At 34.4% G+C, this 24,150-nt stretch overlaps 2 protein-coding genes and 1 non-coding gene across 8 annotated transcripts; 2 read left to right on the top strand and 1 right to left on the bottom strand.

Annotated features, from left to right (window-relative positions):
• The first annotated feature begins 827 nt into the window (after positions 1-827).
• Positions 828-3,821, top strand: LOC146910102 (putative F-box/LRR-repeat protein At3g44810). Of its 3 annotated transcripts, XM_085725092.1 has the most exons (4): positions 828-1,380; positions 1,771-2,191; positions 3,033-3,178; positions 3,437-3,821. In XM_085725092.1, exons 1-4 carry the CDS (start codon positions 874-876, stop codon positions 3,758-3,760), a joined length of 1,398 nt encoding a protein of 465 aa, XP_085581218.1. In that variant the 5' UTR covers positions 828-873; the 3' UTR covers positions 3,761-3,821. The 3 variants fall into 3 exon arrangements, with proteins under 3 accessions (XP_085581218.1, XP_085581217.1, XP_085581216.1); XM_085725091.1 differs by having other exon boundaries at positions 828-2,187; positions 3,029-3,178; XM_085725090.1 differs by having other exon boundaries at positions 1,024-2,191.
• A 7,429-nt stretch (positions 3,822-11,250) lies between these two features.
• On the bottom strand, positions 11,251-11,357 carry LOC146910101 (small nucleolar RNA R71). The gene has a single exon (XR_015020955.1). It is a non-coding gene; the product is annotated as a small nucleolar RNA R71 (small nucleolar RNA).
• An 8,940-nt stretch (positions 11,358-20,297) lies between these two features.
• LOC146910100 (uncharacterized) lies at positions 20,298-23,157 on the top strand. Of its 4 annotated transcripts, none has more exons than XM_085726132.1 (4): positions 20,298-20,763; positions 20,848-21,683; positions 21,920-22,069; positions 22,728-23,157. In XM_085726132.1, the coding sequence occupies exons 1-4, from the start codon at positions 20,298-20,300 to the stop codon at positions 23,049-23,051; spliced, it is 1,776 nt and encodes a 591-aa protein (XP_085582258.1). In that variant the 3' UTR covers positions 23,052-23,157. The 4 variants fall into 4 exon arrangements, with proteins under 4 accessions (XP_085582258.1, XP_085582257.1, XP_085582256.1 ...); XM_085726131.1 differs by having other exon boundaries at positions 20,298-20,791; positions 20,858-21,683; XM_085726130.1 differs by having other exon boundaries at positions 20,298-20,850; positions 20,890-21,683.
• The last annotated feature ends 993 nt before the right edge of the window (positions 23,158-24,150 follow it).

Genomic DNA, 24,150 nt, shown 5'->3' with positions numbered 1-24,150 from the left:
GTAAAAAATAATAAAATCGAACTTATTTATTATAAATTAAAAGAGTATCTTTTGGAAATGTTTTTTTTTTATGAGAAACTACTTAAAATAGCTTCTTCTTATTATTATTACTTTTTTGAAATTTTACCATTGAAAAAAATGTAAAATACTATGAAATACTAAAAATATTTTTTAATGAGAAGATATTAAACTGATATTTTTCTTTTGGTGTTCACCCTTCGAGTTTTATAGAAAGGTTACCTTGGTAATCCATTGATTGGCCAGTACGTTGGTAAAACCTCGCCAATAATTATTCCAGTCAGGAATCGAACTTGAATTCTCTCGATGGTTCTTCATAATGAGAGTTCATTAACACTTTAGTCTAATCATTTGGTTACAATATTCTCTTTTAAAAAAATTATAAAAAAACGAATTATTGTAAAAATCTTTTTATTTAATTTTAAAAAGACATATAACTAATGGCCGATAATGTGATATTTTTATAATTTTGTTTTTATGTAAATACACTTTTAAACAAAAAATCTAAATTCCCTCAACAAAAAACAAAATCCGTGTGGCCCGTCAAACATTTACTTGATAAACGTAACTTACTACTCTATAAATAATAATCTAGAAAACACAAACCCTAATTTAATTCTTTAGGTTTTCCATCAAAGCAGCCCAACTCAAACAGGTTCAAACTAGGAACGAAGGTTCTCACATTAAACGTCTTCTACAACAACCAGGTTTTCTTTTTCAGGTTCTACTTGGAATTTGAAATCGTTAATTTTTGTTTACCCGTTTAACTATAATTGCTTCCTTGCGGCATCATGAAATTAATATTAATATAATCTATTATAATTGTGGTGTGTGTTCATTATACTAATTGCAGCAATGAAGAGGAGGTCTAAAAAGCCTAAGATTGAGTTGCCCAATTGTATCTTATCGAATATCTTTTCAAGGTTAGGTTTGAAGGATTTGGTGAAAACAAGGACATTGTCCAAACAATGGCTTCAAGAATGGGGATTAAGAACTGACCACAATTTTGATGTCCATAACATGTTTGACCTTGACTATAGTACAATCCAAGAGTCACAAGAAAGCCGTCCACTCTTTGAAGGGTTTCAATTTGAATTTGCCAGAAGATTGGATCAATTCATGCTACATTATCAAGGTGCTATGATCCGTTCAATTCGAGTAAACTTTCCATTAGGTACTAAACACAATGATGTCATTAACAGAATGATTTCCAAAGGAATTGCTAAGGGTGTCGATCGGATTGAATTGCTCTTCTCATATGAAACTATTGATTTGGATAAAATAGAGTCTTACAAATTTTCATTTACTCTCTTATCTCACACTGATTGTCTAACATATCTGCACCTGCAAAACTGCCACCTAGTAGGACCTATGGACTTGTCTGGATTCAAGAATTTGAGAACTCTTGTGTTGCAACTAGTTGATGTGGAGAAAAATCTGCTTCAGGGTTTGTTTTCAAATTGCATCCATCTTGTAGACTTTACCCTTGATAACTGTGATTTCAAGTCTAACTTAAAAATAACCAGTCCAACATTGTTACATTTGAACATTGTTAACTGTGGAGATCGATTTGGGAGGGTGAGGAGGAATATAGATATCATTGCATCAAATCTCTCATCCATTGAATATTCTTTCAATAGTAATTACCCATTACACTTGATGAAAATTAAGGCCCATATGTTATCTAAGTTTAGCTTCAGAGGTAGTCAAATTTCTAGTTACATAGGTGGCCAATATCATAATTGTTTTGAGTTTTCTGAACTGAAAAATGTGACAACAATTGTGCTTGATGGAATCCATGATTTTTGTCTCCGGCGTGTTGTCATGCCTCTTTTGTTTTCTGAATGTCACCAACTCGAGGACCTCACCTTTAAGAATTGCAAGCAAATGCGTGCAATGAATATTATCAGTCCAAAGTTGCTTCATTTGAAAATAATTGATTGTGGGTATAGCCGTCTTCATTCTTACCCCATACATATCGATGCATTGAATCTCTCATCCTTTGAATATAGCTGTCACACAGCCACGGGTGATATCTCTGTTACAGCTCCAAGTTTATTAAAGGTCTTCTGGAATGCAGCTAAAAGAGAGAAAAATCCATCTCCCTTTGGTCCAATTGCAAGATTACGACATATCGAGAATTTATCTATGATCATAAGCACTTCACAGGCGAGTCACTCAAAAACCATATATTTTCTTTAATGTTTATTGTTTCTATATAGGTTGTCAATCTAGCATAGTGGCGCGTAGAGGTTAGTCCCAAAATTGTTTCTATATAATTAATTAGATTAGATATTTATGTATATATGGTAATATTTTTTACACCAAAATGAGCTGAGCAGTCCTCAACTTGAGATAAAAGAAACTTACAATCAAGAACTGAATGATCAATAGGAGCCAAGGAAGTTTTTCCATTAAACAAATCAACTGCCAGTTTTGCATCCAATTCAAACAACACCATCATAATGGTTTGCTGGCTCAATAGTAAATCCTAATACCAGCAACAAAGTTAACACATTTGTTACTAATCTTTTTCACTTTTTCTTCTACATTCTTAGTTTAGTCATGATTTTTCACTGTGTATCCCAGTAACTCAGAAGTCAAATTGCTTGTCTCGACAAATGCATTGTTAAATTCATGTAGTGTCATGTCAGACGCGCGTTCTGCGTTGCAAAAATAGTACACAATTTTCACTTGCACCAACAAATTAGATATTCTCCTTCCAATCATTTTTTCCTTCTTCCTTCTTGCACATTTTATGTCTATTTCTCTCTTGATCTTGTCTCTCACTCTCTTGATCTCTTATTTTTTCTCTCTCTTGATTTTCTATCCAAAATTTAGATACAGATAGACACAAATTATGGAAGGAGGGAGAAGGAGAGAGTGAGGAGAAGGAGAGGGTCCGGATCCGATCCATCATTGTTTACTTCTATTATTTGCCTAGGTTTTTTTTAATTATGTTACTCACTAGTTGATTTTAATCCACTTTAAATATTACTTGTGCAAACAGGTAGCGGAATTGAAGAAGGTCTTGATTCAATGTCAAAATCTTAGACAATTAGAGTTATATATCGAGGGAACATATCATCATAGTTTGGACTACTTTTGGATTTTAGATATTGCAATGGCTTCTCAGCATCTCCAAAAACTTTCTCTTACGGTGATTTATTCAATTCTTTTTATTTTGTTCACTTTTTTTTAAGATGTTATATGTAAATAATCTTATAAAATTAAACTTGGTTTGAATTAGAATTTTTATTTTCCATATTTAATAATTAAACTTGGTTTGAATTAGAATTTTTATTTTCCATATTTAATATTTGCAATGTGGTTGATAAATATATAAACATTAGATTATAGACAATAAACATTAGATTTCATATGTGTGTAATTATGATCGTTATTTTTCAATTTTCAGATCAAAAATTTACATTTGGAAAAATCACACATGGGTAGATTTCAGAGGCGAATAAGAAAATATGCTAAGTTTTTTCATAATGATTTGAAATATGTAGAGTTACGTGGTTGTGTTTGCTCCAAAAATGTAATTGAGTTAGCTCGTCACCTATTAAGGAAAGCAAATTCGCTTAAGCAGATTACTTTCAGTTCTCGCAACAAATTCTATATAGGTGCTGGTACATGGACTAATGGCTCAAATGATTGTTGTTGGTTTGAACGGAATCTTATTCATAAGATGCTTAAAGATGAAGTACGTGAACAATGTCAGCTTATAATTCTCTAGTGTTATTTTATTTAGTTATAATGAATTTTGAAATGATATTAGTCAATTCATTCCCTGTAGTAGTGATATTAGTCAATTCATTCCTTGTAGAAGTGATATTAGTCAATTCTTTCTTGCAAACATTGTATAAGTTACGTTGATATGAATTTCGATATCGATTATCCTCTTAGTGAAGGTGTTTGTGTAAAGAATGTTTGTTGCTTTAAAGCCATTTACATCGTTGTTGTGGCATTTGATGAGGAGACTTGTTCAACAATGAAACTTGGTAGGGAACTATTTCGGAGTTGATGGATCGAGTTGGGGAGTTTTAACTTGTGGAAGGTGTTTGTGTAAAGAATGTTGAGTTTTGCCTGGTTGATTTATACTAGTTACACACTGTGAGTGCAATATTTGAAATTTGGGTTTCAAGCATAATATTTAATGTGTTTCATAATCTTTGAAACTTGAACTAATACCCTGGATTGTTTCATTATCTTCATATTAATCTTTGTAGAGACCTATATGTTCAAGTATGCAAAAAATTGTGAATAGTAAAACACTTTTTCTGCATGAAGATGACATCTGTATGTAAATGGAGACTTCTTTGACTATAGTCTTTTCACTGTACTATTTGATTTTCATGTTCATGTGCAACTATGTCTTTTGAAATATTGATAGGGTCCGTTTATTTTTTACCTTTGTGGAAGTTGGAGCAAAGGTAAATTGGAAAATTTGCATTGGAATTTCTTCAGTTAACTCGTGATTGAACAAAGGTAAATTACAAAAAAAAAAATAAAAAAATCCCCGTTCCCATGTAATTTCTTCAGTTAACTACACAACCAAATGCTATATATGCAATGAATATGCATTGGAAAATTTGATGGTGGTTTTTTGAAGTTATTCTGCTTGAAATATAGAAAAATGTGTTAAATAAAAGAATAGTTGAACTTTGTTTCCTATACAACTTCGTCATTTAAATAAGTCTCCTTTAATGAACTTTGGAATTGATCACTCAGATTAGTTGTTTTTTGAGTCGGATCCCAAATTTCTAAAAAGAATACGTATGTGTTCCACATTGTGCATATCCCTTTTATGTGAAATCATTCAATTTTATTAAACGGTAACTTTTTTTAAAGAAACTTGGTAGAGGAGCCTCATGTAGCATCCCTTACTCTAAATGCTTATTAGGTCTTGCAACCATTTACCCTAATTTTTCCCTCTAATTATCCTTCATTAATTGCTAATAGTCACTTAACCCTACCACTTTTCCCTCCTCTTCTATCCCCACTTTGAAATTCAAATATTGATTGTTGAGTTTTCATGCTATTAAATTTGACCTTCCCCATATCCCATGCAAACTCAGTTACATAACCAATCACCTTATGTATGTTGGTTTCCAAGGCATGGCTTCTACACCCGTTTCTGTACTATAAATACATGGCAATCATGCTATCAAAACAATTTTCCAAAAACATGCTTTCAACATACCATCCTAATTCATTTGAGAATTATGAGAACAGATCTCAGAATACCCAAATGCTATTCTCTTCTTCATCTACCTCAGAACAACAATCGATGCTCTTCTCTCAAAATCATTCTTCATCTCATCTCTCTCATTTGCTATTCATCTCTCTATCTATCTCTCTCTCGCTCTAATCGCCGGAAGCTTGAGATAACGGTGGCGATAACATAATGAAGAAGAGGAAGAGAAGTAGATTGAGTGATGATTGACCAGAATTGACTAGAATATGCTCTCATACCATTGCTTGACTGGTATATAATTTTTTCGCCATTGTATTCCATATAACGTTATTCGTTCACGTCTAACTAATGTTTTGCGTTGTTGATTCGATAGGTCGGCTGTTCCAAACCCTGTTTCTGTTCTGGTCAAAGCTGCTAACAAGTTACGAATGAAATACAGGTCGTATTTCATTGAATACGACGTGGAAACGGTGGGTATCCTGTGTTTGGCATCAACAACACTATTATGTTTTATTTATTTGTTTGACTGATCATGTTTTGCTATTTTGTTTTTCTTAGGGCGTTGTTCTACTGCCGGAACAGTTTGGTGCTGATTTTGGAGATCAGATGACCCGTTTTGCAACCGTGATTGATCCAAGAAACAATGATACTCTCTACATCACGGTCGATTGGAATTAGGTTTTGGTTACGTGAAGATGAAGTCTGATGCGAATAATGTGGCAGTTTTTTTGTTCTTGGGTCTTTAGTTTTTATGGTCTTGAATTTAATTTTTTTTTGTTGGGAATATAGTAGTTTTTTGGTGTTTTGTTTTTTAATTTCCATGGTGATTCTATTTTGTAATCCAGCATTTTGATTCTTTAATATGAATTAATGTTTATGAAGTATTCTAATTGCACTTTATTTTTTGCCAAAACATTTTGAATCTAAGCTTTTTTGTTTTATTATTTTTTTTCCAATTAATTGAGTGTTTGTGGTACTCCAAACCATATGTAATCCTGCCAACGTCTTATTTGATAGTTTCACCCTTTTTTAGTATGTTGTTGCTGTACCTTAAAAACGTATATGTTCTTATGCTAAAAAATCGAAAATAAGTTGGAATGGATACCAGTTGCCAGATGCAGAATTGTGTAGTTTTGAATGTTAATGTGTTGCAAAGTGTGTTATGATTTAGGGGCACTTACCCACTTGGTTTGTTTGGTTCTGATTTTGATCAAAAGCAATAACAATAAGCTTCCCAATTGTTTTAGAACTAATAAGTATATGCAGATGATTAAAAAATTTCCATAATTTTTTAGAAAGTTATTAGGGAATGTTAGTCAGCAGGTCTATACCACACGAAGTCTTCCTATGTCAGAATACAATTCTGGAAATTTCCCTAAATAATCTATGTTGGGATAATGATATTGGTTATAGCTTAGAAAAAGCCCTAAATAATTCTTTAAAAATAGCATTCTATGTTGTTGTGAAAATTATAATACATTTTGAATTGAGTAAAATTTTTACTTAAAGAAATTGACATTAATCGTATCATTGTTTTTGGGTTTTGAATAATTTTTTGTTACTTTGATTGAAAAAAAAACAATTTTGCCAGATTAGACATAACTAAATAAATAAATAAAATAAATAAAGTCTCCTTAAGTGGTTAATCACACGTGTGTAAACCTGTGACTTTACAAATATTTTTTTTTTAAAAATAAAGTGACTTTACAAATTATTGTTATAGGTTTATATTGTAAATGGACCCACAAATTACATTTAATCGGAGTTTAGAATGAGGAAATAGTTAACTGTTGTGCTTCCCCTGGCTATTTCTTATGAGTTGTGATATATGTACAACCATATCTAACAACTTTGATGACAACTTTTATTTACTCTCTTCCTATTGGTCCAAAACAATAGAGAGAAAAAGAAAGAGAAATATTAAGAATATAATGTGAGTATGAGATGTTGGAGTAAGCCCTAATAGCCAATCTATGTTGATTGAGTTTGGCTTTGTATCATGATATTGATATAAGTATATATTGTGAATATATAATAACTAGGCATTTCTTTATTGATTTTGTTTTGTTTCAAAATAATAAAGTCCCTAGAATAGTTAGTCTGTTTTATGGAACATTAAGTATAACTTAATTGTGAGACCCCATTAAACATAAGGACATTATTCTTAAAGTATTCGTAGTCAAGCTTTATTGAGAAGAGGGATATCATTAAAGCATAGAGACTATTATGTGGGTAGACTGATGATCACATCTCACAAATCATGGATAAACAGTTATCAAGTCTTCACATAGATATAAATATTAGGAGTAATATTTATATTGGATTGACCCGCCGTGAGAATACTACATAGTAAAAGTTATGAAAAGTGTCATAAGATATTCTCATAGTGATAGTGGTGTATTCCACCCTTCGACCTGACACCACTATGTACCCTAGATGTTGGAGTCGAGTGCTTTGTCACCATTCAAACGTTGTCCGTAACAGGATAACTATAAAGTTGGTTGATGGGTACTCCATGAATCATGCTGAGGGACATGAGTGACCTAGATGGAATTTGCCCCTCCTACATAACAGGAGAAATGTCTACGGGCCCAATATTGAACTAGACAAGGATGACACGGTCTATGCCTTGTGTTCAATATAGACATGAGGGCAAAAGGGTAATTATACACATGATCATTATCACAGAAAGGTTTCGTCAGATCACATGACATTCTCGTCACTTGAGTAGCAGTGATGTGTTGCTAGATACCGCTCACTGTTTATAATATTAAATATGTGATTTAATATTATTGCCAACGTTATGAGAACCTATAGGGTCACACACAAAGGACAGATAGATGAGAGAAATAAATAAGTAAGACTTATTTATAAAATAAATAAGTGAGACTTATTTATAAAATAATAAGTAAGACTTATTAGTAATTAAATAATTAAATACGACTTTATTATTTAATTTACGAAAAATATAGAAACGTGGTCCACCGTAAGGTACGATGTACTTAAGTGTTGTCTTGCTGACCACACAAGTGATTCTATAAATAGAACCCTTGTGCTAAAGCATTACTAACTTTTAGTGAGTGTTTAACCTAATTCACAAAAGTTGTGAAACCCTAGCCGCTGCTCTCTAAACTTTGTTCTCTCTGAATCTCCGTTGGAATTGGCTAGCACCGGTCATCGGAGAAGTTCTGTTCGTGTGGACTGAGTAGAGGCATCGCTGCTTTGCTTTGCTCGTGATCAGAAATATTTCTTGTACAAAGGTTCTGCTCTTCAAGAGGTAAACACATGAATCCTTAAAGTGTTTAAGCATGTGTTCTGTTTGATTTGTGATTAATGATTTAATCAAGATCCGTTTCAATGGGATTTGTTCCGCTAAGAGGATTATAAATTTTTGAAAAACCTCTCTTAAAATCCCTTCAGTGGTATCAGAGCATTCGGTTCCGATTAAATTATTAATTCAATTGTTCGTGCATATTCTTACACCCAACCAATAAAAATATGACACATGTTATTAACTTTAAAAAAAATGTGATTTTAATTAAGGAAATGGAAACATAAATGGTGGTGGGTGGTTTTTGTTGGTTAAAGAAAGTGGAAAAATGAGAGAGAAATATTAAAAATAATGAGTAAAAATTATGATATTAATTATTTTTATTATTTTAATGAGATGTTTGATTTTAATTGGTTGGATGTAAGAATGATCTCTTAGGTAAGAGTACATGTAAGAATTTCTCCAAAATTAATGTCTTTGGTTGTTCCCGTTCCTAGGCATGAGTAATGATATTCCCTACTATTTGGTGTGTTTCAAACCCAAAATCATGTCCATGGCTTCAGGGAGTAATGTTTGGGAAAATACGTGTTTGAGGTGTAATGTTGGTGAGAAAGTACTTATGCCAAGATTATTTCTATCACCTTTAGACGTCAGAATTCCTTTCAAGTTTTAAATAAGACAATTTTCCGTGGTTGTATCATTTGCAATGACTATTAACAAGAGTCAAGTGCAGTCTCTTAAACATGTTAACGTATATCTCTCAACACCTGTATTTTCTCATGGACACTCTACGTTGCTGTTTTAAGAGTTACTTCTAGAGAATGGTTAAAAATATTGATTACTGATGAAGATGGTGAAGAAACTAATACGACCTCTAACGTCATTTATGAAAAAGTTTAGGCTTAAATATGCCTTTTGATGACATTCTGTCATTACGTAATATTAGGGACTTATTGTGACATTTTGATAGAGTTCTCATGCAATTTATACTGTTCTGGAGTGCAAAAAGCTTAAAATTTGAAGTCTGTTCGAAGGAAATCGCGCCACGCCAATTTCAAGCCGTGCTGCGATTTTTGAAGCAAAATTACATCCTCCCTGTTTGAGGGAAATCGCGGCACGCCAATTAACAAGGCGCGGCGCGATTTTGACGGGTCAGGCCCATGACTTCTATAAATACTGCACTCAATCTGAAGAACAGGGGTTACGATTTTGGAGAACGAAAGTGCGATTTTAACACCCAGAAGGCTGCAGCGAAGAGGATTTCATCATCTCTAACCCAGTTTATGTATGTTTTAATTCTTTCATTGATTATGCTATTTGTAAACTCAATTATGAGTAGCTAAATCTCTTAGAGATTAGGTCGGAGATGAACCTATGTAACCCTAATTGATCATATGTTGCTGTGAAACTCTATTACTTATTAATGATATTCTAGTTTTCATTCAATTCAATTGTTCTTACTGCTTTTTATATCCTGATCAAATATAAACATGATTTTGTGAGATCGAATGACTACTGACCATAGCTTTCGACTTAGACCTAAATTGAATTGTTCTAATAAACATGGTTAGTCTAGGAATGGATAATCGTTTGTTAGTGATATTAGGTTAACGTGCTTAAACCTTTGATGATTATTAGACCACCTAAGGAATTAGGGGCTGTAGTTTAAAAAGAGGGTCCTAACTCAAGGGATTGATTAGGGCTAATTTGTTAACTATCGTGAAACTAGAGAATCATTAGTAATAATAGGTGCAGTAACCAATTAGGGGAAACATAGAGGATTCGAAGACCTGATCTCATCTCTCTCCTATTTTCTTAATCAAATCTTTACTTTTTTATTTGATTTCTTAAAATCAAACCAAATCTACTGCCTAGTGGCAAAACAAAATAAACTTTTATACATCCTACTTTTATAACGAAATTGAATAATTGAAGTTAAAAACAGTCCTCGTGGGAACGATATTTTTACTACTTCGATAGTTATTGGTGCACTTGCCAATCTTCTATCAAGTTTTTGGCGCCGTTGCCGGGGACTGTTGAATTATTTCAACAAGGCAATTACGTTATAATTTAGGGTTTTTGCAATTTAATTTTTCTGTTTTTAATTTTTTATTTTTCTGTTTTCATATTCACTTGATTACTTTGCGTTGTGCAGTGCTACTAAGGTATTTTGCTGTTTATGCGAGGTAAACAGAGCTCGGACGACTTAGAGTACGATCCGGAAATTGAAAGGACTGCTAGAGCACTTCGGAAAGCTGTCCGATCGCAAAGGTTAGCTCAATCCGTTCCACCGGGTGTTCGAGAACAAGTACCGGAGCAACTCTCAAGTGAATCTGAAACAATCTCTTCTCCTAAATCTGCAACTATGGAAGGAGAAGGAGTTGTACCACCGAGACCTAAGCTAGGAGACTACGGGTTAGCCACTCATCGCGGTCAACTGACCCACACTTTTCAACCAGCTAACCCTGTAGCTTTCGACATCAAGACAACTGTCCTCAACGGTTTGAGGGACAAGCAATTCGATGGGACTGAAGCTATGAGTCCTCATGAACACTTGAGCCGTTTTGCTGAAACCTGCGAGTTTTGTGTGCAACCAGCCACCGTGACTGAAGCACAAAAGAAGCTAAGGCTATTTCCTTTCACCTTGACGGGAAGAGCAAAAGATTGGTTGCTAACAATTCCAAACGGGACTGTCCAAACATGGGAAGAGTTAGAGCTGAAGTTCTTGGAGAAATACTTCCCTATGTCTAAGTATTGGGACAAGAAGATGGAGATCTCTAACTTCAAGCAAGGAGAAGGTGAATCATTGTATGATGCTTGGGAGCGATTCAATTTGCTTCTCAAGAGATGCCCTAATCATGAATTCACCGAGAACCAATACCTCCAAATCTTCACTGAGGGGGTAACACCAAACACTCGAATGTTCTTAGATGCTTCCGCGGGAGGTAGTCTCAAGAGCAAAACTGATCATGAAGTCCAAGCTTTGATAGAAAACATGGCTGGAAATGAGTATCGTGCTGAAGCTAAGAAGAAAGAAAGAGGAGTGTTTGGGGTGAGTGAACAAACTGCTATCCTTGCGAACCAAGCAGCTATGAACAAACAAATCAAAGCTCTAACTAAGGAGTTTCAAGGCTTCACTTTGGCCCATAAACAACAACAAGTAGCTGCAATCAAGTGTGACTTATGTGGTGAAGAACATCCCAACGGTGAATGTGTTCCAGAAGGGTCAAATGAAGAAGCTAACTTCATGGGAGGTTATCAAAGGCAGAATCAATACTACAATTCAGGCATCAACAAGCATCCCAATCTAAGCTACTCAAATAACAATGCTTTGAACTCTCAGATGCTCACTCCTCCTCAACAACAACAAAGGAAGCCATCAGCTCTTGAGGAAACTATGATGAACTTCATGAAGATGACTCAAGGCAACTTTGAAGAGATGAAGAAGAGTCAAGAAGCTGAAAGAAAGAACAATGAAGCTTCTAGGAAGCTGCTTGAAACTCAACTGGGGCAATTAGCTAAGCAATTGGCTGAACAAAGTAAAGGCGGATTCTCAGGTAACACTAAAGATAACCCTAAGAATGAGTCTTGTAATGCTATTGAATTGAGGAGCAAAAAGGTTTTGACACCTTTAGTTCCAAAAGCTCCAAAGAAGGTTGATGATGTAGTTGAGGTAGAGGAGGATGATGTAGTTGAAAAAAATGATGAGGGTGGAGTTGAAAAAGAAAATGATCATGGAGTAGTTGAAAACGAAAGGAAGAAAAAAATAGAGGGAGAAAAAAGTGAGAAGTTAATTGATGAAGATTCAATCTTGAGGAAGTCGAAGAGTCAAATTTTGAAAGATGGAGACAAACCACAGGTTATTCCATCATATGTGAAGCTTCCATACCCTCACCTTTCAAAGAAGAAAGAAAAGGATGAAGGCCAATTCAAGAAGTTCATGCAACTTTTCTCACAACTTCAGGTGAATATTCCTTTCGGCGAAGCTCTTGATCAAATGCCGTTATATGCTAAGTTCATGAAAGACTTGTTGACTAAACGAAGGAAGCCTAAGGATGATGAGAACATAGCACTTTCTGAAAATTGTAGTGCTATTCTTCAAAAGAAGCTGCCACCTAAGTTGAAGGATCCTGGTGCTTTCACTATCCTTTGTTCCATTGGACCGGTAGACATTGGAAGAGCTTTATGTGACTTGGGAGCAAGTATAAATCTGATGCCTCTTTCAATGATGAAGAAGCTTAAGTGTGGGGAACCAAAACCAACAAGAATGACCATTACTTTAGCTGATCAATCAATCTCTTATCCTTTCGGTATACTTGAAGATGTGCTAGTCAAGGTTAATGACTTGGTATTTCCAGCAGATTTTGTGATCTTAGATATGGCTGAAGATGACGACATGCCACTCATTCTAGGAAGACCTTTCCTTGCAACTGGCCGTGCTTTGATTGACATTGAGAAAGGAGAGCTAATGTTGAGATTCCATAAGGAGCAAGTAGTGTTTAATATATTTGAGGCCATGAAGCACAAAGATGAAAATCCCAAGTGTTACCGGATTGACATTGTTGAAGAAATAGTTAAAGATGACTCTTGTGAACATCAACCAACACACCCTCTTGAACGTGCAATTGTGAATTCTATAGAAAAAGGTGAAGATGATGAAGATCTTGAAGTAAGTGATTGTGTGAAGCAACTAGCAGCAAGCAAGCAAGAGTTGGGTCCGGTAAAAACAGAAGAATTAATGGGTAAGCACTCTATAGATGCCCCTATTTTGAGTGGAGAAGGAGAGAAAAATCCAGAATTAAAAGAACTCCCTTCTCACTTGAAATATGTTTTTCTCACTAAGGATGCCTCTAAACCAGTAATCATCAGCAATACCTTGACACCTTTGGAAGAAGAAAAATTGATGAGGGTGTTAAGAGACAATCAAGGAGCTTTGGGGTGGAACATTTCTGATTTAAAGGGTATTAGTCCAGCTTATTGCATGCATAAAATACACATGGAGGCTGAATACAAACCGGTGGTTCAACCTCAAAGGAGACTTAACCCAACAATGAAGGAAGTGGTAAAGAAAGAGGTGCTGAAGTTACTAGATGCAGGTATGATCTACCCTATCTCAGATAGCTCATGGGTAAGCCCAGTTCATGTGGTACCCAAGAAAGGAGGAATGACGGTGGTAGCAAATGAAAAAAATGAATTGATACCCACCCGCACCGTCACTGGTTGGAGAATGTGTATAGACTACCGGAGGTTGAATACCGCAACAAGAAAGGACCACTTTCCATTACCATTCATGGATCAAATGATTGAGAGACTGGCTGGCCAAGCCTTTTATTGCTTCTTGGATGGGTATTCAGGGTATAATCAAATTGCAGTGGCTCCGGAAGATCAAGAAAAGACTGCCTTCACTTGTCCATTCGGTGTGTTTGCTTATCGAAGGATGCCCTTTGGGCTGTGTAATGCGCCGGCAACCTTTCAAAGGTGCATGCTTTCCATCTTCTCTGATATGATAGAGAAGAACATTGAGGTATTTATGGACGACTTTTCTGTTTTTGGTAAGTCTTTTGATCAATGCTTGTTCCATTTAAATGCTGTACTTAAAAGATGCACCGAAACTAACCTTGTTTTGAATTGGGAAAAATGTCATTTTATGGTAACCGAAGGTATAGTTTTGGGGCATAAGATAAGTGCTAAAGGCATTGAAGTGGACCAAGCTAAGATAGAGGTTATAGAGAAACTTCCTCCACCAATCAATGTTAAAGGAGTGAGGAGTTTCTTGGGGCATGCCGGTTTCTATCGGCGGTTCATAAAAGACTTTTCTAAAATTTCCAAACCCCTCTGTAACCTCTTGGTCAAAGAAAACGAGTTTAATTTTGACTCTGAATGTCTAAATGCTTTTTCTTTGATTAAAAACAAGTTGGTAACTGCACCAATAATCATTGCACCCGATTGGGATTTACCTTTTGAACTTATGTGTGATGCAAGTGATTATGCTGTTGGTGCAGTCCTAGGCCAACGCAAGAACAAATTTTTTCATGCAATTTACTATGCAAGCAAGGTTTTAAATGAAAATCAAGTTAACTATTCCACAACTGAAAAGGAATTGCTTGCGGTAATCTTTGCATTGGAAAAATTTCGTTCTTATCTAATAGGCTCCAAAGTCATTGTTTTTACAGATCATGCAGCTCTCAAATATCTCTTAACAAAAGGGGATTCAAAGCCTCGACTGTTGAGGTGGATCCTATTATTGCAAGAATTTGATCTTGAAATTCGTGACAAGAAGGGATTCGAGAACGTGGTAGCTGACCACCTCTCAAGGCTGGAGAATGACGAGGTAACAAAGAAGGAGAAGGCCATCAAGGCCGAGTTCCCCGATGAACAGCTGTTTGCTATTGGAGAAAGACCTTGGTTTGCTGACATGGCAAACTTTAAGGCCGGCAACATAGTTCCTGATGATCTAACCTACCCTCAGAGGAAAAAGTTCTTCAAAGATGCAAACCACTACTTGTGGGATGACCCTTATCTGTTTAAGGTAGGAACTGACGGTTTGATTAGACGTTGTGTTGCAGGTGAGGAAGCACATAGTATCATGTGGCACTGCCATAGCTCAGCTTATGGAGGCCACCACAGTGGAGAAAGAACAGCTGCAAAAATTTTGCAAAGTGGATTCTGGTGGCCCACCCTTTTCAAAGATTGCCACGACTTCGTCACAAGATGTGACAAATGCCAAAGGACAGGTAACATATCAAAGAGGAATGAAATGCCCCTAAAAGGAATCATTGAAGTTGAACCATTTGATTGTTGGGGTATTGATTTTATGGGACCATTCCCTTCCTCTTACTCTTATCTCCATATTCTAGTCTGTGTTGATTATGTCACAAAGTGGGTTGAAGCGATACCATGTGTTGCTAATGATGCCAAAACGGTTGTCAACTTCCTTCAAAAGAATATTTTCACTCGGTTTGGAACTCCTAGAGTATTGATCAGTGATGGGGGGAAGCATTTTTGCAATAATTTTCTTGAAAATGTGCTCAAAAAGTATAACATTAAGCACAAAGTTGCAACTCCCTATCACCCACAAACTAGTGGTCAAGCAGAGGTTTCAAACCGACAGCTGAAACAGATTCTGGAGAAGACAGTTGCGTCAAATAGAAAAGATTGGTCTAGGAAATTAGATGACGCACTGTGGGCATATAGGACAGCCTTTAAGACCCATCTTGGGTTCTCACCCTATCAGTTAGTATATGGGAAGGCATGTCATCTTCCAGTCGAGCTGGAACATAAAGCTTATTGGGCCATTAAGGCCTTGAATTTTGATCAAGTAGCCGCTGGTAAGAAAAGAATTTTGAAACTTAATGAACTTGAGGAGATGAGGCTTAGAGCGTATGAAAATGCACTCATCTATAAAGCCAGGACAAAAAGGTATCATGACAAAAACTTAGTGCCTAGGGATATTAACTGTGGACAACTAGTTTTGTTGTATAATTCCAGGTTGAAGCTGTTTCCTGGGAAGCTCAAGTCAAAATGGTCTGGACCATTCTTGGTCAAAAGTGTGTCACCATATGGAGCTGTTGAACTAGTGACACCTGAAGGAGATCGAAGTTTCAAAGTTAATGGACAAAGAGTTAAACCATACCTAGGTGGCGACCTACCTAAAGGAAGGGTGACACTCATTCTGAAGGACCTCTGAGGATCCTTAGCAGTCAAGCTAGTGACGATAAAGAAGCGCTGGGTGGGAGGCAACCCACTAGATTTACTTTGTTTTTCAATACATTCAGTTTTTATTTTCTTTTTAATGTCGAAGTCCATTGAACTATTTCCCTATTGTAATTGCTCCTGAACTTGTTTATTATTAATGAATTTGTTTTGTTTCATGTGACCTATTCCAGTTTAGTAACAGTTGTTTGATGAAACGGTATTCCAAAAGTTCTAAAGGAGGGGTGACTTGATTCAAAGGCGAAGTGTACGGCGTTGCTAGGTAGTCACATACTCCCAGAAATCTCAGCCATAAGGTTCATTGCCAAATCTTGTTTTTCAATTTACTTATATTTAGATTAGTTTTCCATGCAACTACATTTCTAGAACTTGCATTGTTTCTCTATTATTGATTGGTCTTTGTCAATTACACACTGAGGCAAAAGTGCTTGGTCCTGTGAGCCTTTTTGAAGCCTACCCTGATATTAATTGAATTTATCCTTTCTTAACCAATTGTGAGCCGGTAGGATTAGAACTTTTTGTTCGGTGACAAACTACATTACAAGCCTAGAGACTTTTAGGACTTGTCCCTTAATGAATTTCTGAGTTAAGGCATTGTAGAATGTTGCTAAAGATTAAGTTTGGGGTTGCTATTGGAATTTGCAACCAACTAAGTTTGGGGTGGGGGTACTAGAGAATTAGAGAACAAAAAATGAAAGAAAAAGAAAAAATTGTCATGCAAAATATACACAAAAATGGTGTATGAAAATGAATGATGAAAAAGGGACAAAACATTGAAAATCCGAGTAACTTCAAACTCGATTGTCCCTAAATGTTAAAAATATTCTCTAGTACCTTTACATTGATTGTTATTCCAAAAGGGTGAATGAATGATGGATTGAAATTTTGTGCTTTAACTTCCGTAGGAATGCCTAACTCAAATTTTTTGTAGCCTACTTATCCAAATATATCCCACCTTTCACCTAAGCCCCGTTATAACCCTAAAGACCTCAAAAGTGTGTAATGATATTGACTTGGATTGATATTTAGAAACTTTTCAAGCTTATGGTAATATGTAGACCTGCATGTCGACTGGTAGAACCCTGTTTCAATTTGATGCGAGGAGTTGTGAATTGGTGGATGCGAACAAGTCAAACTAGCTCATCTTTAGCTAGAAGGAGAATGAACTTTTGGGTACTATCGTTTTGTCAGGTAACTGTTATTTTACTGTCGTTTGTCACTGTTGCAAGCAAATTCCTTGAGGACAAGGAATGGTTTAAGTTTGGGGTTGTGATGACATTCTGTCATTACGTAATATTAGGGACTTATTGTGACATTTTGATAGAGTTCTCATGCAATTTATACTGTTCTGGAGTGCAAAAAGCTTAAAATTTGAAGTCTGTTCGAAGGAAATCGCGCCACGCCAATTTCAAGCCGTGCTGCGATTTTTGAAGCAAAATTACATCCTCCCTGTTTGAGGGAAATCGCGGCACGCCAATTAACAAGGCGCGGCGCGATTTTGACGGGTCAGGCCCATGACTTCTATAAATACTGCACTCAATCTGAAGAACAGGGGTTACGATTTTGGAGAACGAAAGTGCGATTTTAACACCCAGAAGGCTGCAGCGGAGAGGATTTCATCATCTCTAACCCAGTTTATGTATGTTTTAATTCTTTCATTGATTATGCTATTTGTAAACTCAATTATGAGTAGCTAAATCTCTTAGAGATTAGGTCGGAGATGAACCTATGTAACCCTAATTGATCATATGTTGCTGTGAAACTCTATTACTTATTAATGATATTCTAGTTTTCATTCAATTCAATTGTTCTTACTGCTTTTTATATCCTGATCAAATATAAACATGATTTTGTGAGATCGAATGACTACTGACCATAGCTTTCGACTTAGACCTAAATTGAATTGTTCTAATAAACATGGTTAGTCTAGGAATGGATAATCGTTTGTTAGTGATATTAGGTTAACGTGCTTAAACCTTTGATGATTATTAGACCACCTAAGGAATTAGGGGCTGTAGTTTAAAAAGAGGGTCCTAACTCAAGGGATTGATTAGGGCTAATTTGTTAACTATCGTGAAACTAGAGAATCATTAGTAATAATAGGTGCAGTAACCAATTAGGGGAAACATAGAGGATTCGAAGACCTGATCTCATCTCTCTCCTATTTTCTTAATCAAATCTTTACTTTTTTATTTGATTTCTTAAAATTAAACCAAATCTACTGCCTAGTGGCAAAACAAAATAAACTTTTATACATCCTACTTTTATAACGAAATTGAATAATTGAAGTTAAAAACAGTCCTCGTGGGAACGATATTTTTACTACTTCGATAGTTATTGGTGCACTTGCCAATCTTCTATCACCTTTAGTCCCTGCACTTTCATCAGATTTTGGCATTGGTCCTTGCACTTTTTTTTGTTTGGAATTGGTCCATGCATTTTGTAAAAATATTGGTATTGGTCCCTCTGTTAATTTTCTGTTAAAAAAAAACACAAAACTATTGGTATTGGTCCCTGCACTTTGTAAAAATATTGGTATTGGTCCCTGCACTTTGTAAAAATATTGGTATTGGTGCCACGTGGCGTGAAATGATTGGGCCACGTGGCACTCTGTTAGTTTTGTGTTTTTTTAACAGAATGTTAGCAGAGGGACCAATACCAATATTTTTACAAAGTGCAGGGACCAATGCCAAACAAAAAAAAGTGCAGGGACCAATGCCAAAATCTGATGAAAGTGCATGGACCAATGACACATTTAAACCAAAAGTTTATCGTAATTTATGTTACATTGTTGTATTTTGACCATAAATTATTATTAAATTCAGTTTAGATTATTTTATAAGTACGTATTATTCACTTATTAGCAATTACAGTCTTCTTTTTGTGAACACCGTTGTTGTTGAGCATTTGTAACATTCTACTATTAGTGTGCATTTTTCACCTACACAGACCCGTGCGACGCACGGGTCATCTGTCTAGTTTGACATAAAATTTGTTAAGATCAGTTCTCTATTGATTTATAATTTGTAACGCACCATATAAAAATGTCATTACCTCATATGGTTCTCCCGAACTTTTGTTAAAGCAATTTTTCATTTGAATTTATTTTTCTAAACATTTTCTTTTAAAACATTTAGGGTCGAATATGTTTTATCATTTAGAAATATTTCAATTTTTCGTTTTAGTTCTCCTACAATATTTTTTTGACTTTTACTCTCTCAAGTTTTTTGTCCACATTTTTTGTCCTTACATGTTTAGAATATTATAAGAATTTCTCCAAAAAATATTAGATTTTTTTTAACAAAATATGATTTTTTGAGTGCCAAAATATAAAAATTCATAATTAATTCTTGTTTAGTTTGTTAAAATAAAATAACTTTTTTGGAGAGATTCATACAATATTTTTAAACATGTGATTGTGAATTTTTTTCTTAAATTTTGAATCATACACATGAGTTGGTTCAAAAACAAAAATAAAAAATAATATTGAAAATTTTTTTAAGGAGACTACAACAAAAAAATTACAATATTTATAAAGACAAAACACATATTTAACCATAAATTTTTAACCAAAAGAAAAGATGAGGCATTATAAAAATAACTTTTTTTTTTCTCAATAAAAAGGGCCATAATCTGGAGTTCTATAAATTAAATAATAAAAAAAAGTCTAAACCTGATCGGCCTTTCCTAGCATCTGATTCTTAGTGGCCTATCAAACATTTACTTGATACGTACGTAACTTACTACTCTATAAATAATAATCATAATCTAGAAAACACAAACCCTAATTCTTTTGGTTTTCCATCTGAGCCGTCCCTAATCTTCTTCATCACAAGTATTTCAATAAACAAAACCTCTCACGTTCATTCATGTCTTCTACAACAAACGAATTATCTTATTCAGGTTCTACTTGGAATTTTAATTTATTCAATTTTATTTTCCTGTTTAACTATAATTACTTCCGTGTGGTGTACTGTACATATATTCTCTAGCATCATGATGAAATTAATAATATCTTTTCAAATTGATTGGTTATGCTTTTAATTTAATTCAAATTCTTCTGGTTTATGTTCGTTATTAATGGCAGTAACAATGAAGAGGAGGAGGTCTAAAAAGCTCAAGATTGAGTTGCCAGATTCTATTTTATCGATTATATTCTCAAAGTTAGGTTTGAAGGATTTGGTGAAAACAAGCATACTGTCAAAACAATGGCGTCATGAGTTAGGATTAAGAACTGACCTCAATTTTGATGTCCATAACATGTTTGAGCTTGACTGTAATACAATTCAAGAGTACCAGAAAAACCTTCCACTATTTAAAGGGTTTCAATCTGAATTTGCCACAAGATTGAATCAATTCATGCTACATTATCAAGGTGCTATGATCCGTTCAATTCGAGTAAACTTTCCATTAGGTACTAAACACAATGATGTCATTAACAGAATGATTTCCAAAGGAATTGCTAAGGGTGCCGAGCGTATTGAATTGCTCTTCTCATATGAAACTATTGATCCTATTCGATATTTGGATCAAATAGAGCCATACAAATTTTCATTTACTCTCTTATCACACACTGATTGTCTAACATATCTGCACCTGCAAAACTGCCACCTTGTAGCACCTATGGACTTATCTCACACTGATTGTCTGACATATCTGCACCTGCAAAACTGCCACCTAGTAGCACCTATGGACTTGTCTGGATTCAAGAATTTGAGAACTCTTGTGTTGCAACTAGTTGATGTGAAGCAGGATATGCTTCATGGCATATTTTCCAACTGCATCCATCTTGTAGACTTCACCCTTGATCAGTGTGATTTCAAGTCTGATTTAATAATAATCAGTTCAACATTGTTTCATTTGAACATTGTTAACTGTGGGTATCAAATTGGGGGAGTGAGGAGTATAGATATCATTGCATCAAATCTCTCATCCATTGAATATTCTTTCAATGCTAGATATCCATTACACAAAATGAACATCGAGGCTCATATGTTATCTAAATTTAGCTACAGAGGTAGTCGAATTTATAGCTACGGAGGTGTTCAATTTCAACAATATTATGCTTTTGGGTTTTCTGGACTGAAAAATGTGACAACGATTGTGTTTGATGGAATCGGTGATTGTCTCCAACGTTATGTCATACCCCTTTTGTTTTCTGAATGTCTCCAACTCGAGGATGTCACCTTTCAGTACTGCAAGCAAATGTATGATATGAATATTATCAGTCCAAAGTTGCGTCATTTGAAAATAATTGATTGTGAAAACGCCTATTCTCACCGCATAAATATAGATGCATTGAATCTCTCATCCTTTGAATATAGCGGTCATGCAATGACAAATATCTACGTTAATGCGCCAAGTTTATTGAAGGTTTTTTGGAATGGAGCTAAAAGAGAGAAAAATCTATCCCCCTTTGGTACAATTGCAAGGTTACTACAAATTGAGAATTTAACTATGATGATAAGCACTTCACAGGTGAATCACTCAAAAAACATATTTTCTCTTTTAATGTTTTATTGTTTCTATATAAGTTGTCAATATCGCATAGTGGCGCGTAGCAATTGATCCCAAAATTGTTTCTATATAATCAAGAACGATCTATCATGCTAGTAACACTTTTTACTTCTATTAACATCACTGCTTAGGTTTCTTTTGATTATGTGAGTTACTAGTTGATTTTAATCCACTTTAAATATTACTGGAGCAAACAGGTAGCAGAATTCACGAAGGTCTTGGTTCAATTTCAAAATCTTAGACAATTAGAGTTATTTATTGAGGGAGCATATGATCATAATTTGGACTACTTTTGGATATTAGATATTGCAATGGCTTCTCAACATCTCCAAAAACTTTCTCTTACGGTGATTTATTCAACTTTTTCGTTCACTTTTTTATAAAATGTTATATATGAGTCAATCTTATAAATCTAAACTCGATTTGATTTAGAATTTTTATTTTCCATATTTGATATTTGCAATGTGTTTCTTGTTTATACATTTATCAAGAATGATGAGATTGAAACTTTTTTATTTACCATTAGAAAATAAAGAGACAATACAATTTTGCAGATAGACTCCCATTTTCACATTCAGATAATTTATAATAATCTTCATGGATTATTTGTTTGGTTAGATTGAATTTTTAGTTTTTGCTAAAACTAGTGGTAAAATTAACAGATAAATATAATGAACTACATAAAATATCGTTAAAATATATTTTCACCTTTATATGAAGATAAAAAAATCAATAAAAATAATGAGCATAAAAATGAGTTAAGAATTATACATTGTAATGTCAAATACGGCTTAAATAATAAGCTCAATTGTAGCTGAAGTAGCATCTAAAAAAACACTATTGTTTTGTCAAAAAAAAAAAAAAAAACACTATTGTCTCGTGAGAGAAGAACCATCATCAAGCAACTCTATTTTCGTTTAAAATAAGGAATAAGTCATCCATTTGTTTTAAATGCCTACTGTATTTTTAAAATTTTTCATATGATCGTTATTTTCCAATTTTCAGATTAAAAATCTACATTTGGAGAAGCCGCACATGGATGGAATTCAAAGGCGAAGAAGAAACCATGCAAAGTTTTTTCATAATGATTTGAAATATGTTGAGTTGCGTGGTTGTGTTTGCTCCAAAAATGTAATTGAGTTAGCAAGTCACATGTTAAGGAAAGCAAATTCACTTAAGAAAATTTCATTCAGTTCTAGTAACAAATTCTATACGGGCGCCGGTAGATGGACTAATGGCTCAGATGGCTGTTGTTGGTTTGAACGGAATCTTATTCATAAGATGCTTAAAGATGAAGTACCTAGCCAATGTCAACTTATAATTTTCTAGGGTTATTCTATTTATTTATTTATTTATAATGAATTTTGTGGTGATCCTAGTGAATCCATTCTTACAAACATTGTATAATTTACTTTGATATGAATTTCCATATCCATTATCCTTTTAGGTGGTTTTTATTTTTTAATAGGAAGGAATCATTGTAGTGTAGACATGGACTAAGTCTTGTTAGGCTATACTTTCTTTTATATTGTTGGAAAATTTTATAATTAAGTGTTTATCATATGACAACCTTTTATCCTTTAAACACTTAATTGTTTTTTTTTTTTTGGCTAATTAAGCCTCTAGTATGAATGTGTTTATATATAGACATTCTTTAAAGTGATTAGCGCACGTCGAAGAGACTTTTTCACCAATAAAACTTGCTAGAGAACTATTGTGGGGTTGATGGATCGAGTTGGGGAGTTTTAACTAGTGGAAGGTCTTTTGTGTAAAAAATGTTTGTTGAGTTATTCCTGTTGATTATATTAGTTGCACAATGCGAGTGCAATATAAGAAACTTGAGTTTCAAGAATAAGACTTTATTACTTTAGGTGTGCAATCGAGCTAAAGGTCTCGTTCTAGGGTTAAGGACGTTTCGACCATTATACCAACAAAGTCCTTGCTTTATGTTTCAATTTTTTTTTTTTTTGAGAAAATGTTTCAATTGTTTTTTTTTTTAATTTTTTTGTCCAGTAGTTTAGTGGCTAGAATTCATTGAGAAAATGTTTCAATTGTTTTTTTTTTTTAATTTTTTTGTCCAGTAGTTTAGTGGCTAGAATTCACTTTGTGAATAAGTGGGGTGTCTGAGGTTCGAACCTCAACCCTTGCATATATAATAATGCATGTCCCTGCCAACTGAGCTATGCTCACGAGTACTGTTTCAATTGTTTTCCACCAATGTAAATGTTTATATTATTACTCATAAGTAAGTTGATTCAGAAATACAAATCAGCCTTATCGCAAATGTATCAGACCATTTTTTATTTAGAAATACAAATCAGCCTTATCGCAAAATGTATCAGACCATTTTTTTTCTTCTGAAAAAATAAAAATTAATTGAGTCATACTTCCTTGATACGTATCAGAATGTATAGGACGTGTATCTGTA

Source organism: Medicago sativa, chromosome 7, assembly GCF_051527215.1.
Source record: "Medicago sativa cultivar Bolivia chromosome 7, Bolivia_mono, whole genome shotgun sequence".
Lineage (NCBI taxonomy): Eukaryota > Viridiplantae > Streptophyta > Magnoliopsida > Fabales > Fabaceae > Medicago > Medicago sativa.
Note: the sequence above shows the minus strand (reverse complement) of the source record. Positions and strands in the feature narration are given on the sequence as shown.

Coding starts and splice junctions, on each gene's coding strand:
- LOC146910102 (XM_085725091.1), top strand. CDS start 874: ATGAAGAGGAGGTCTAAAAAGCCTAAGATTGAGTTGCCCAATTGTATC. Junction 2,188..3,028: donor TGATCATAAGCACTTCACAG/GCGAGTCACTCA, acceptor TTGTGCAAACAG/GTAGCGGAATTGAAGAAGGT. Junction 3,179..3,436: donor TCCAAAAACTTTCTCTTACG/GTGATTTATTCA, acceptor TTCAATTTTCAG/ATCAAAAATTTACATTTGGA.
- LOC146910100 (XM_085726129.1), top strand. CDS start 20,298: ATGAAGAGGAGGAGGTCTAAAAAGCTCAAGATTGAGTTGCCAGATTCT. Junction 21,684..21,919: donor TGATGATAAGCACTTCACAG/GTGAATCACTCA, acceptor TGGAGCAAACAG/GTAGCAGAATTCACGAAGGT. Junction 22,070..22,727: donor TCCAAAAACTTTCTCTTACG/GTGATTTATTCA, acceptor TCCAATTTTCAG/ATTAAAAATCTACATTTGGA.